We start from the raw sequence: 15,102 nt of genomic DNA on the forward strand, positions 1-15,102 counted from the left end.
CTTTAAGAGGTGGGACATGCAGCCTTTATCGCTGGCGGGCAGGATGCAAGCAATTAAGATGATGGTCCTCCCGAGGTTCTTATTTGTATTTCAATGTCTCCCTATTTTAATCACCAGGACCTTTTTTAATAAAATAGATAGGAGCATTATGAGCTTTGTGTGGGCAGGGAAAGTACCGAGAGTAAGGAGGGGGTTCCTTCAGCGCAGTAGGGACAGAGGAGGACTGGCACTACCGAACTTGGCAGATTATCATTGGGCCGCCAATGTGGCAATGATACGTAGATGGATGATGGAGGGTGAGGGAGCGGCGTGGAAAAGGCTGGAGAGAAGGTCCTGTAAAGGGACGAGTCTAGAGGCGCTGGTGACGGCGCCGCTACCGTTCTCACCGAAAAAGTACACCACAAACCCGGTGGTGGCGGCAACACTGAACATATGGGGACAGTGGAGGCGACAGAGAGGGGTGCGGGGAGCCCTGGTGGGGTCCCCTATCAGGAACAACCATAGGTTCGCCCCAGGAAGAATGGATGGAGGATTTCAAAGCTGGTACCAGTTGGGAATTAGGAAGGTGGGAGATTTATTCATAGATGGGACTTTTGCGAGCTTGGGAGCACTGGAGGAAAAGTATAAGTTACCCCGGGGGAATTTCTTGAGATATATGCAGGTGAGGGCGTTTACTAGACAACAGGTGAGGGAATTTCCGCGGCCCCCGGCACAGGGGATACAGGACAGGGTGCTTTCAGGGGTGTGGGTCGGAGAGGGCAAGGTGTCAGAGATTTATAGAGAGATGAGGGAAGAGGGGGAGGAGTCGGTGGGCGAACTAAAAAGAAAGTGGGAAGAAGAATTAGGGGAGGAGATAGAGGAGGGTATGTGGGCTGATGCCCTAAGCAGGGTAAATGCCTCTTCCTCATGCGCCAGGCTTAGCCTGATTCAATTTAAGGTGCTACATAGAGCACACATAACGGGGGCAAGATTGAGCAGGTTCTTTGGAGTGGAGGACAAATGTGGGAGGTGTGGCGGGAGCCCGGCAAACCACGCACATATGTTTTGGGCGTGCCCGGCACTGGAAGGGTATTGGAAGGGAGTGACGGGAGTGATTTCGCAGGTGGTGAAGGCCCGGGTCAAACCAGGCTGGGGGTTCGCTCTATTTGGAGTTGCGGAAGAGCTGGGAGTGCAGGAGGTGAAAGAGGCCGATGTCGTGGCCTTTGCGTCCCTCGTAACCCGGCGCAGGATCCTACTCATGTGGAAGGAGGCAAAACCCCCCGGACTGGAGGCCTGGGTAAACGATATGGCGGGGTTTATTAAACTGGAGCAGATAAAGTTTGCCCTGAGAGGATCGGCTCAAGGGTTCACCAGGCGGTGGCAGCCATTTCTCGACTACCCAGGGGAACGTTAGAGGGAAGACGGATGACCAGCAGCAGCAACCCAGGGGGGAGGGGGGGGAAGGAGGCTCAGTTGAGTATAGGTCAATAGAGTACGAGGTTTTGTTACTTGTATATTATTATTATTGTTAAAAAGTTTTAAAATTTCTGTTTTGTTACTGTTATCGTTTCGCTTGTTTTGTAAGCGGGAAAAATGTTGCTCAGGGAAAAAAATTTCCAATAAAATATTTTTTTTTTTTAAAATATTTGATATTATTAGCTACAAATTGACACTTCAGGGATTCTCACAGACACAAAATAAAAGCCACAAGTGAAAAGCAAGAAACTTTATTTTAAGGCAGCATATAGATACAGCATGTACCAAGTGGAACATTTCCATGGAAATTCACAAAGTTTCACAGCCAGCACCCTTAAACAATATTTTATAAAAGGAATTAAAGTAGATTATATCCAGTCTAACTCGATAAAAGCCTAAATCTGATGTATGCAATGATGTCCATGCAATGTTGAGGTACCATACTGCATCCTTTGGTATTGCCATTAGAGAAAGAGGGTGCCTGTGTGAAAAGTTAATTTACAAATACAAACATGTAGGTTGCAGGTCCCTTTTACCCAGGTTCCATCCCCTTTTGCAATTTCAATTAATAAAGGATTGCTTTTCACAGTTAACCAGAGTAGGAAAAGACCATTAACAGTTCAATAAGCATCAATAAACAAGGAAAAAATGTGTACATTTCTGAATTACAAATCACAAATAAGAGGTTACTGTTCTATAAAAATAACGGCATCAAAAACCTGCATATTCCCTGTTAAAATAACTTTGATAAATTGATCTGCACAGCTAAGTTTGTCAACCAATGTGCTATTTGCAGTTTTTATTTTTATTTTTTAAAATCAGTGCTAGGAAGTCGCTCACAGCCCAGCCTTCAACAAGACTAAGGCACTTGTGTGATGGCTTAACTTATCAAGCAAAGAGAATCAAGGCTGACTAGACAGGCAGTGTTCAGCTGAACCTACACTGGCCAAAGAAAATCCCAGAAAATTATCCCCACTTTGAGGTAGTATTTTTTTTTTTTATAAACTTCCCCCCGCAGTGTTACACCAATAACATTGGTCTGCACATCTAGACAAGCTCCTAGACTAAAAACAAAACAAAATAAGCACAAAGATTTTGAAGTTCATACGTGCTACACAAAGATTGGGGAATGGGAAGTCAGCTACCCTGGATTCATTAGTCAATCTGCCCTCCAGTCAAGTTACACAGGCCAGAATGCCCATGCTCTTAAAAAAAAAAAAAATCAGCAACCAAGAAGCAAGAAATAATCTTAAAACGAAAGCATCACCGTCCATTACCATATCCTGGAAACAGTTGGATTAGAAGTGTCTGCAGACATTTGTTGACTGCCATATTGCAGTTTTTGCCAATGTCATAGCGGCAAGCAGGACAGGTATACACATCAGCCTTGAAAGAACGTTGTAAGCAGCTCTGGGTGAAAAGAAAGAATCCGTAAGAAAACTGCAGTTGCAAATCATTGCCAACTAAATCACTAATTGATTTTAACGAGTAAATAAAGGAAATTTAGTACGGTTTCAAGTTTCATAAGATTTACATAGCGAAGAGGTCTAACTGGTTGCTAGACATTATAGAACCTGAAAATGCAAGAAATAATCTTGATGCAAACCAAGGAATCAAAAACATGTTTTCTAAGCTTCCCAACAGAGCTAGAATTTTCTGCTCAGCAAGGACTGAATGCTAGAATGGAAGACAACGAAGCAAGTGGAAGTGGAATAAGTGTTTATTCCTTGGACAACATTGAGCCCATCAAATGAAAACTATTGCCATTTCAACTCAGATCGGAGTTTCTCAGCTCAGAAGGGCAGCACAGTGGTTATCCCTGCAGCCTCACAGCACCAGGGACCCAGGTTCAATGGAGTGGAGTTCTGAAAGTTCTCCCCGTTCCTTTGGATGTTCCGGTTTCCTCCCACAGTCCAAAGATGTGCAGGCTAGGTGGGATTATGGGGATAGGGTGGGTAAGTGGGCCTAAGTAAGGTGCTCTTTCAGAGGGTCAGTGCAAATGCGATGGGCCAAATGGCTTTCTTCTGCACTGCAGGGATTCTATGGAGAACAGTTCCCAGTTAGACTTTTGTATATTTATATGGCCAGATTCTTGACAGAAGTATTTTATTCATAGGATTTGCATATTTTACAGCTTTATGTGGCTTTCTGAAAAATAAGTTTTGATTCTGCTGAAGTCTTTGGTGAAAGTAGAAATTTTGAATTCAAAGTGGGACAGTGGCAATAGATACTAATTTGATCACAAATGTGTTGCAGGATTCTGCCATTTACATATAATCCAGTACAGTGAAAATGGTTTAAGTTTAGTTTTGTAGTGTGGGTTGGTTTACAGTACTTACTTTACAGACGTTGTGTTGACAGTCTGTTGTAATTGGCTGGAATACTACCTCCTGGCAGCAAATGCACAAGAATGTTTCCTCCAATTTTGACAGGAATTTCTGGAGAAACAGATTTCAAATCATCAGTCTTCATAAGATATTGATAGATCATCTCCATACACTGCCCCACAAATGCCACATTCAGTGGACCCTCCTATCTTCCTTATTATGTACAGGAATCGTAGCGCAATTCAAAAATGTTACATCCACTGGTACTTGCTGATAACTATTCAACCTAGAAAGCCAAAAGCTACTTCAGCATCCAGTATACAATAGTCCCACGATCAGGGGGAAATTTGCAATACAATTACAATACAATATTTAAAACTGGAATGCAATCCTTGCTTACCGGACCATCCTTAAGGGACATCAGTGCTTCATCCCACACCTTCTTGTTAACATCATCATCTTTTATCAGTTTCTTTTGCTCTGCTGTTAGTTTGAATGCTTCCACCTTTGGCTTCTTGGGGGTGCCTTTTGGCGATGGGGTTGGTGAAAACCTGTCTTCATCTGAAAATGCATTAAAATTTTAAAGTTAGGCATCAAAATATAGAAACTAATGCACAAGACATCACAAAAGGTTTCTTTTTTAAAATCATGAAATATGATCACTTTCTCCCCCACAAATAATTTGGTGCTGATTGAGTGGATTACATGTTGGAGTTATCAAAATATTAAAAGTTTCAAAAAGCAGCACCTAGATGAAAAGCTAACATTCCATTAGGTTGTTATTTATTTGTTAAATCTTCAAATGTAAGATCAGGACTTCCCAAACTATGCAAGACGACATTTTGGGGTCATGGGCTCAGAGGCAGCAATGGCAGCCGTAGCTTAGACTGATTTCTGACAGCTGTGCAGTCCCTTTAAATGCTTACTTTTTTGTTTTTGGGTCTAACAAACTGATCTTTGAGGCCCAATTGCTGTTGCAAAGAAAAATGCCTGAGAGTCCTGGTCAAGAACAAAAGGCTCCCCCTCCCCCCTCAACAACTGAAGCCTTCCCATCTTCAAACAACACTCAAATCCTCCAGATTTTCACTCTGGGGTCACACAAAGTCGGAGGCATTAAGACAGGGTCACACCGGGAAAACTTTTGGGAAGCACGGTGTTAGATTACCAAGATCCAGTGACTACTTTCCAATCAAATACATATACGCACAGCACACTCATTCAGCAGGAATTTGTAGCAGCCTCCGAGTAACTTGCAATATAGTCCTTTACCCAATATTAATGTCAAAGTTCAACCCCAATCCAAAATCTCCATAAATTCCACACCAAACCTATTACCCCAACCTATTTAAATTTTCAATTTTGTAGACATCAAGTTGAACCTGTAAAAGTGTTGTTTTTTTAATGTTTACTGAAAAATTTTCATTATAAACAAAATAATATAAAACAATTAATTCAAGTTACAATGACAAAGAACACGGCAAACAATCTAAAACATTAAACAATTGACAGTGACTATCGCTGCCATCTTAGGTAGAACCCTTCTACCGCCCCTCTAATGGTGTACTTGACCTTCTCCAAATGTAAAAAGGACACGCGGTCACCCAACCAAGCTGAGGCACTGGGCAGAGTAGGAGACCTCCACCCAAGAAGAATTTGTTTCCCTGCTATTAACGAGGCAAAGACAAGGGCATCAATCTTCACCCCCATCTGCAGCACCGGCGAGTCTGATACCCCAAAAATGGCCATCAGCGGACATGGCTCCAGATCGACATTAAGTATCTCTGACATGGTGCTAAAGTAAGAGACCCAGAAGCTTACAAACTTAGGACAAGACCAGAGCAGGCACCTGAGAAAATGCTCACACCTGGCCCCCAACCCCAAAAAGAAAAAGCTCATCCTCCCAATCCAGTGCACCACCTTAAACTGGATCAGACTAAGCTGAGCACAAGAGGATGTGGAATTGACACTGTGAACATCCCCACTCCATACCTCATTCACCCTCCCATTTCACCTTTATCTCATTCAACGAAGTGATTCCGCTGATAGGATCTGACTGCATATGCACAAAATAGTCCCCTCCCACCAGACCCGGCCAAAGATAGAATCCTCTTCAACAGGGAGGAAGGTGCCAAGGGAAAAGCCTTGTGCGAAAAATTGTGAATCTAAAAGTATCTAAACAGATTGGAACCAAGGACTTGAAATTTCTCCGACAGCTCCTTGAAGCTGGCAAACTTTCCCTCCACAAACAAGTCCCCAAACCTGTCCAAACCCTTCCCCAACCACGACCTAAACTGTGGAGTCAAAATTTGCTGGCATAAAGAGGTGATTAATGCAGATAGCGCCTGTCTGAATAGCTTCCAGATTCTCATTTGGAAACCACTACAGGATTAGAGGAAACTTTGCCAGTGAGAAGGGCACTGATGTGGTTACTAATACACCAAGGCTAGAATCCTAACAGGAACATGCCTCCATTAGCCTCATATGGAACCTGGATCACTAAACCACTCCAGTATATTCTCAATGTTGGTTACCCGATAATAAAATAATAAATTGGGTAAAGCCAAACCTCCTAATCGCCCATCTCTCTGGAGGAACGCTGTATGGTAGACATTAACCAAGACCATCAAGGTGCCTGCCAAAGACCCACAGACAATAATACGTCTACCATTGGGGTCAGCCAAGATCTTAGTGGTGGAAAACTGTATCCTTTTATTGATTAAAATTGCCGCACCCCAGACCCTACCATCAAAGCCCGAATGAAAATTCTGTCCCACCCATTTCTTCCTCAACCTTGTCTGGTCTTGCAATCAGGCCCACCCAAGATGGTGACCAAGTCTACTAACAAGATTAAACAAAGAAAAATCTGTAGTCACCATCAGCAAATGACCCCCTGCCAAAGGCACCAATATACCCAAATATGCATACAGAACGGTGAACCTAAACCACCAAAACCTGCTTCTAATAAACCAAATAGAACAAAACACTCAACTCGTTATACAAAACAGAACTAATATAACAAGCTGCAATCAACCCCTCAGCACACTCCAGTTAGCTACTCTTTGTCAAGCATAGCAGGGTGACTCCCGCCCAGAAAATGCATACAGGAAAAAAAACCAGAAGTATGAAAACCCCTTATAACACAGTACTCCAAAAGGGAGCTATATATTTTCACAACAGTTGGAACAAACAGAACAAAAACCCACATAAAAATAAGCCCTCCACCCAAGTCCAACTTGCAAAATATTCAACCTAAACAAGAACAGAAAAATGCAAACATAAACAAAGAACCCCAACAATTCCACATATCAACATCCTCAATATCCAAAAAACCTCAACCTACACCCAACACATGCTTCTTTACAAAGGAATCTGCCACTTCCAGTGCATCAAAAAAAGCATTTCCCCTCAAAAGTCACTCTTTCATAGATTATCATAGAATTTACACTGCAGAAGGAGGCCATTCGGCCCATCGAGTCTGCACCGGCTCTTGGAAAGAGCACCCAACCCAAGGTCAACACCTCCACCCTATCCCCATAACCCAGTAACCCCACCCAACACGAAGGGCAATTTTGGACACTAAGGGCAATTTATCTGGCCAATTCACCTAACCTGCACATCTTTGGACTGTGGGAGGAAACCGGAGCACCCGGAGGAAACCCACGCACACACGGGGAGGATGTGCAGACTCCACACAGACAGTGACCCAAGCCGGAATCGAACCTGGGACCCTGGAGCTGTGAAGCAATTGTGCTATCCACAATGCTACCGTGTTGCCCATGTGGAAAGCAGGAAGGAGGGTGCCACCTTTGCCACGCAGGGTTCCCATACCAGCCTCCCCGAACAGGCGTCGGAATGTGGCGACTAGGAGCTTTTCACATTAACTTCATTGAAGCCTGCTTGAGACAATAAGCTGTTATTATTATTATACCACCCCAAATGGACTACACTTTTATGCAGGGCGGCTTTGGCCTTGTTGAACGGCGCTCGCTTCTTTGCCAGTTCCGTTCCCACATTCTGATAAGACCTGATGACGTAGCCTTCCCATTTGTAGCCCTGATGCTCCTTTGCCCACCTCAGGACCCGCTCTTTTTCTTGGAAGCTGTGAAACTTCACCACACTGGTTCGTTGGAACGGGGCTTCTATTCGAGTGTTCGGTGGGCACGGTCAAGCTCGGGAGGGTGCCGAATCCAACCTCCCCCACCATTTTTCCAAAATACTCCGTGGAAGTTTCGCCTTCCACCCCCTCTGGCAATCACACAATTCAGATATTTTGTCTTTTGGAACAACGCTTTCACTTTGGCCTCAAGCTCTTTATTTGCATCAGCCATCAAAGACATCTCCACTTCCAGAGGCAATCTGGTCGCTATGCTCGAAAGAACCACCTCCATGCCTTGTATTGTGTCACCTTGCGTTTTTAACGTTTCATTGATCCTCTCCCACGCCATACAAATGGGAACCAAGGCCTCTTCCATCGATTTGCTGAAGTCCCCTGATAAGCATCCACCAGTGCTTATCAAATTCTGTCGTCACAGTGCTGGTATGCCTCTCGGTCACTAGTGGAGTAGCCAGAGTCATATGACAGCCTCCGCCATCTTCTCCACCACTGAGCCCCGAGAAGCTTCCGATTCAGTCGACGAATTTCTACTTTCAGACTTTTTCAGTCTGAGTTTTCTAGGCATTTCATCTATGTAGGCACCTTATTTCACTAAGCAAGTGGGTCTTTAAACAAAAATATCCCTTGAAACTGAGCAAAAAAGTATTAAAAACAGTACCCTAGTGGGAGCCACCTAGTGCACCTCTTCCCCCTGCATAATGCCAACTGAAGTCATCATACCAATAAAACTGTTTCTTAAAGTTATAAGCATCGAGATTACTTTAGGCTTGCGGCAATCATAGAATTCAGCATTTGTGAATCAAAAAGATTGTATTAACAGAGTTGGCATCATGCTGAAAATGAGGGAGGGTGTGTGGAAAAGCAGCTAGAGAAGAACCTATTGAGTTCTGGAGAGAGTGAAGAGCAGCAGACTACATTACAATTCTAATATTGCACAAATTGGAATGACAGGATCAAGTTCAAGTTCGTAATCATGAACATTCAAATTACCAATTTTAGCAGTTATTTTTCAAATGTGTGAAGATAGCAAGCACTGTGGAGCACCTACGCTCAGACAGCTTCAAAATGACACTGGGAAACAGCAAATTTCCAAATTGTGAATATATTCTGCAAGTATATCCAGAATATTGGGATTTATCTGTGATTGGAGGCATAGAAGTCTAATTTTTTTGCATCATCAACCACCATGCTACAAAATGCAGTCACAATTGACCAGACTACCAAAGTGACGAGCTTAGGCATCTGGATTCCTCGCCCAGAAACAACACTATACTTCATTTAATATTCCTCAAAAGGAAACTGAATCTTGAGAATACAATGCTGGCCATTGTAGATTTAATTCAATGCAAGTTTCTCACTTTCTTTCCCATCTTGTCTTCTCTTCACCAACCTCAAATTCAATGATCAATCCTTTGTAGCCAGTAGGGCAACCTCACTGAAATTGACAACGGAGATGGTGATGGAGATTAAAATATGGTGCTGGACCCAAGGATGGATAGATGTTGGCCATGCTCACTGGCTCCTTCCAGGGGGCAGGGGCCGCAAAGGTGTTAGCTGTGTTTATGAAGGAGATTGGAGGGGCAGATCTGTGGAGGTTTTAGCACCTATGGGACAGGGAATATTCATTCTTACCCTGGTACACAAAGTGTATTCGAGGTTAGACTTTATTGTTGTAGGCAGATGTAAAGAAGGCAGTGCACTTTGCGATCGTGATATCGGACCATGCACTGCACTGGGTGAATATGGTCTTGGAGTAGGGTCCGGTCTGTGGGCTTGTTGGCAGACCCAAAGTTTTGCATTAAGATGGGGGTGGTGATTGGGGAGTATGTGGAGTTCAATTGAAACGGGGAGGTCTCGTCATTGGTGGTTTGGGAGGCGTTGAAGGTGGTAGGGAGGGGTGAGGTCAGCGCATTTAAGGCGGCAAGGGTGGATAGGGAGGCGCAGGATGTTCGTCAGTTAGAGGAGATTTTGAAGGTGAATGGAAGATACGCGGAGGATCCAGAGCCGGAGCTATTGGTGAAGAGGAAGGAGTTGCAGGCCAAGTTTGACCTTCTGTCCACAGGCAAGGTGGTTCGGCAGTTGAGGAGAGCTTCGGGGGTGGTGTATGAGTGTGGTAAGAAGGCCAGTTAATTGCAGTTGGGCCAGCTCCGCCGGCAGGCTGCGGCAAGGAAGATTGTGCGGATTAGGGATGGAACGGGAGGGTTCATGGTGGCTCCGCAGCATGTGAATAGGGTGGTAAGAGGATTTTTATTCAGGACTATTAAAGTCGAAGCCACCAGAGGACGAGTTGGAGATGGGAGAGTTTTTGGAGTGGCCAGAGATGGGAGAGGGTTGGGTTAGAGGATGCAGAGAAAGCATTTGACAGAGTGGAGTGGAGCTCTGGTTGCAGTACTGGGGAACTTTGGGTTTGTGGCTTGGGTAAAATTGCTGTACAAGGATCCGACAGCTTGCGTGTGGACGAATGAGACGCAGTCGGAGTACTTCCCACTATTCCAGTGAACAAGGCAGGGCCCATGTCCTCACTCTTGTTCGTATTGGCGATTGCGTTGAGGGGTTCAGGCTTATGGAGGGGAATAGGGAGGGGAGGGGAGGGGTGGAGCATAAGGTGTCTCTGTACGTGGATGACTTACTGCTGTACATTACGGGCTCATCGGTGAAGGATACAATGAGGTTGCTAGGGAAATTTGGGGCGTTTGGGGTACAAATTGAATTTAGGGAAGAGTAAATATTTTGTCATGTCCCCTTTGGGTGGAGGGGTGGAAGTGGAAGGGTTGCCATTCATGGGCGTCATTCTCCGCTGGCGGGAGTCTCCGTTTTGCCGGCGCCCGGGGGTTTCCTGCCAGCGTGGGGCTGCCCCACAATGGGAAACCCCATTGACCGGCTGGTGTAACGGAGCATCCCGCCGGCGGGTCGGGGCAGAAATGTGGCGGGGCGGGATGGAGAATTTCGCTCCAGATTAGCGACAACTCACTTTAGGTACTTGGGGGTGCAGGTAGCACAGGGCTGGATGCCACTCCATAAACTAAATTTCACGACCCTGATAGGAAAGGTGAAGGAGGATTTGAGAGGTAGGATAGTCTCCCTTTGTTGTTGACTGGCCGGGTGCAGGCAATAAAAAAGGAGTATTTTGCCACAGTTTCTGTTCTGGTCCCAGTGTCTACCGGTCTTTTTGCCAAAGGCAAGGGGTGGATAAGCTGGTCTCATCATTTGTGTGGGCAGGGAAGGTTGCGAGGATAAGGAAAGCGGTGCTCCAAAGGGGCGGCAGTCTAGGAGGGCTTGGCACTTCAGAATCTGTTGCACTATTACTGGGTGGCGAATATAGATCAAGTGCAGTGCTGGAGAAGGAGACGGAAGCTTTTTGTGGGTGCGGTTGCAGGCGGGGTCCTGTAAAGGGTCAGGACTGCAGGCACAGGCAACGGCGCCGGTAGCCCCAGGGAAGTATTCCAGGAATCCGGTAGTGGTAGCCACGCTGAGGATCTGGGGCAATTTCAACAGCACTTAAAGTTGAGGATAGGGCCATACCGATAAGAAGAAAGCATGGGTTTGAGCTAGTGTGGATGGATGCGAGTTTCTGGGAGGAGAAAGGTGCAAAAGAGATGAAGGATTTGTTTCTGGATGGGAGATTCACAAGTTTGGAGGAGTTGGGAATCAAATATGGACTGCAGCACGTGAGGGCTTTAGGTATTTTGCAAGAAAGGCTTTTCCAATGGCACTGTCCTCCTCATTGCTAGAGGTGCAGTTGGTGGTTGGAGAGTAGGGTCGTCTCAGCGATTTATGGTAGGATTATGGAGGACAAAGAGTCTATGGAAGGGATTAAGGCCAAGTGGGAGGAAGAGCTGGGGATGGGGCTAGAACAAGGGTTATGGTGCGACGTGTTGCGATGGATTAATGCCTCGACCTAGTGTGAGAGGCTGGGGTTGAGACCGGCCGTTTTGAGGGGGTGGTGGATATTTGCGAGCGGTGTGGGAGGCGCCCAGCCAATCCTGTCCCTATGTTCTGGTCCTGCCCAAAGTTGGAGATATTGGGGGTCGTTTTTTTTTTTTAGTACCATGTCCGAGGTTCTGCATATGGAATTGGAGCAGTGTCCCCAAGAGGCCATATTCAGGGTATCAGACCTGCCGGAGTTGCAGACGGGAGTGGGGGCAGATGTTTTAGCCTTCGTCACGTTTGATTGCTCGCAGGCAGTTCCTGTTGGGGTGGAGGTCAGCTTCTTCCCCCAGTTCCTCGGTGTGGCTGGGGAATCTGTTGGGAGGTTTTGTCCTTGAAAAAAGGTGAAATTTGCCCTGAGAGAGGCAGAGGAAACGGTGATATTTTCCCCGAGAGGGGCAGAGGAAAAGGTGATATTTTCCCTCGGATGAGGGAGGTTCCACCAGAGATGGAGGTGCTGCCGAAGGGCGGGGTACTCTTGGTGTAAAACTGTTAAATTAAAATATTTTTCCAAAAAAAGTAATTGAGCAATGTAAGAATTCCATTTTATTTAATTCTCCCATGCTATTCCATCAGTTTTTACATTAGATGAGGTGAACAAAAATTTCAGGTGTCTTTTTAATTGTCTAAATAAAACTCAAATGCTTAAATCTCCCACAGGTCTCTACTTATAAAAATAATTAACACAGCTTCCCCAATTTCAGCAAGTTTCAATAAGAATTCAATGTCATCCTCAACTATGCTTGTTCTTGTAGGTTTTCCAGTAAACTTTATTCACATGCAAGACAAAATACATGGTATTTCGTGGGCGCATACCAACTGAAGTGCTCCAACAGGTTAAACCGTACAATATTCACCGAGAAAACATTGCGATAGCTTGGAGTTCTATAACTTTAGAATATAAGCTACAGACCTGCGTTGGATTTTCTTTTCCTTTTGCTCGGTGTTGGTTCAGGATCATCATCTCGCTTTTTATTCTCCTTCTCTTTCTCTTTATTGGCAACAGAATCAAGGTAACCTTCAGGGTACTGTTATAAAAGATCAGTTAATTCAACATATTACACAATGGGGAAAAAAAACACTGACAACTCACATCTTAGTCAAACTGAATTTTATGCCTGTGCTGAAAACATCAGGCAATGCCAATTTTGAGCTAAAATTTAATTGTACAAAAATCCATTAGATCATTAGGCAACCATTTTGAAATAAAAAGGAGTTACCTGCATCGTTAATCCTAGCTTTTTCATCCTCTCCTTGCCATCTCTGGTCCATGGAGCTGGTTCTTCGTCATCCCTTTTCAATAGGTACCTCCATACCAAGAAACCAGACTTTCCCTTCTCAGGCCAGTATTTTACCACCTAGTTCAAAAACACAGATGAATGAGGTTAAAGCCAAAACGGTCTGAATTTTGAGCCAAGGAGTTATAGCACTTTTTATGATCTGTAGTGAATGCTATTGCTTCTAAGCCACTTCAAATGGGCGGCATTCTTAGGACTTCAAATGGGTAGGAACATTTTTTTCTCTTTAAAACCTATTACCATAAAGACTGGACCAATGCCATCGTCTATGGCCCCTATAAAACAAAACAGTTCTCATGTCACCTATTTCACCCCTCCCAGCGCTGAATCAGACTGTTCTGACCACAAGATGAGCTTCCAACCACATGGCTGTCCCATGGGGCATCACAGTGGCGCAGTGTTAGCACTGCTGCCTCATGGCACCGAGGAGCGGGTTTAATCCCGGCCCCAGGTCAGTCCGTGTGAAGTTTGCGCATTCTCCCAGTGTCTGTGTGGGTCTTACCTCCACAACCCAAAAAGATATGCAGGGTAGATGAATTGGCCACAATAAATTCCCCCTTAATTGGGGGGGGGGGGGGGGGGGGGGGAGATTGAACACTCCTCTTTTCATATAAAAAAGAACAGGGTGGCGCGGTGGTTAGCACTGCTGCCTCATGGTGCCAAGGACCTGGGTTCGATCCTGGCCCCGGGTCACCGTCTGTGTGCAGTTTGCACATTCTCCCCATGTCTGCGTGGATCTCGCCCCCACAACCAAAAAGATGTGCAGGGTCGGTTCTCCAACATTGGTGGTCATACTTTCACTGCCCCGACACTAGGCTTAAAGTTTCCACCTATTTAGCCTATCTACCTCACTTTCCTCCCCTAAGGCATGTCTCAAAACCTACCCGCCCAATCTTTTGGTCATCTGACTCAATATCTCCCTTTTGTGGTTCAGTGTCATACTTTCTTTATAGTGCTCCTGGTGAAGCACCGTGGAAAGTTCTCACATTATAAATACAAATCACTAGTATAGTGTTCACAAGAATTTTGAATTACCGGAATTGATTTCTCAGACATCACCAAACAAATTTTAAATTCATATTTTTGCCTCATTTTACAGGGTTTTCTGAAACAAAATTGCAAATTGTATGTTTCATGTCTTCTGCCGGGATAATTGTTTACAATAATTTTCAATGATGTCGCCATATTCAACATTCCTGGCTGGTCAATTAAGTTAAGCAGTAGCCTACTACCCAGTGCTTTATAACCAAGAGAGCTTGGCAAATAAATGTTCAGCAGAACTCCCCAGTTTATGCTGTGTGCAATGCCGGATAAATCTGTATCTGCTATTGAATGCGACTGGGATCTGCCGGCTAATTCATGTAATAATAATAATAATCTTTATTACTGTCACAAATAGGCTTACGTTAACACTGCAATGGAGTTACTGTGAAAAGCCCCTAGTCGCCACGTTCCAGCGTTCGGTTACACAGAGGGAGAATTCAGAATGTCCAAATGACCTAACAGCACGTCTTTCGGGACTTGTGGGAGGAAACCGTAGCATCCGGAGGAAACCCACGCAGGGGAGAACGTGCAGACTCCGCAGACAGTGACCCAAGCGGGAATTTTACTCGGGACCATCTCTGTGAAGCAACAGTGTTAACCACTGTGCTACCATGCCGCCCATTATGTTTAATAGAGATTATAAATTTGTTTATCTGGTATGCACCTTATAAATTCCATCATAGCGGTTCCCTTCTTCTGGTGCATATTTGCTGTGTTTACGGCCTTTGGCGCTTCTCACAACCCTCACCGATTTTCCAGCTCTCCAATCTTTAGCATCAGCTCCCATTTTGTCATTAATGGGAGCATTACAGTTCAGAGCCAGAGCCCTGCAAAAGAAAGTGAATTTCCATTTACTATTAAACTATACATTTATATACACCGATGCAATATTTAAGCAAAATATATGTCCAGCGGTCAACTGGAATGTACAAGATAT

At 44.8% G+C, this 15,102-nt stretch overlaps 1 protein-coding gene across 2 annotated transcripts in view; it reads right to left on the reverse strand.

Moving 5' to 3' along the window:
• Positions 1–1,690: 1,690 nt before the first annotated feature.
• Positions 1,691–15,102, reverse strand: part of uhrf1 (ubiquitin-like with PHD and ring finger domains 1) — a 63,393-nt gene continuing 49,981 nt past the window's right edge. For both annotated transcript variants that reach the window (XM_072482758.1, XM_072482759.1), the window contains exons 11-16: positions 14,830–14,992; positions 13,044–13,181; positions 12,737–12,851; positions 4,183–4,343; positions 3,795–3,893; positions 1,691–2,865 (exon numbers count right to left, since the gene is read on the reverse strand). In XM_072482758.1, coding sequence (XP_072338859.1) covers positions 2,719–2,865; positions 3,795–3,893; positions 4,183–4,343; positions 12,737–12,851; positions 13,044–13,181; positions 14,830–14,992 — 823 coding nt within the window. In that variant the 3' untranslated portion in view covers positions 1,691–2,718. The remainder of the gene's footprint in view (positions 2,866–3,794; positions 3,894–4,182; positions 4,344–12,736; positions 12,852–13,043; positions 13,182–14,829; positions 14,993–15,102) is intronic.

Source organism: Scyliorhinus torazame, chromosome 18, assembly GCF_047496885.1.
Source record: "Scyliorhinus torazame isolate Kashiwa2021f chromosome 18, sScyTor2.1, whole genome shotgun sequence".
NCBI lineage: Eukaryota > Metazoa > Chordata > Chondrichthyes > Carcharhiniformes > Scyliorhinidae > Scyliorhinus > Scyliorhinus torazame.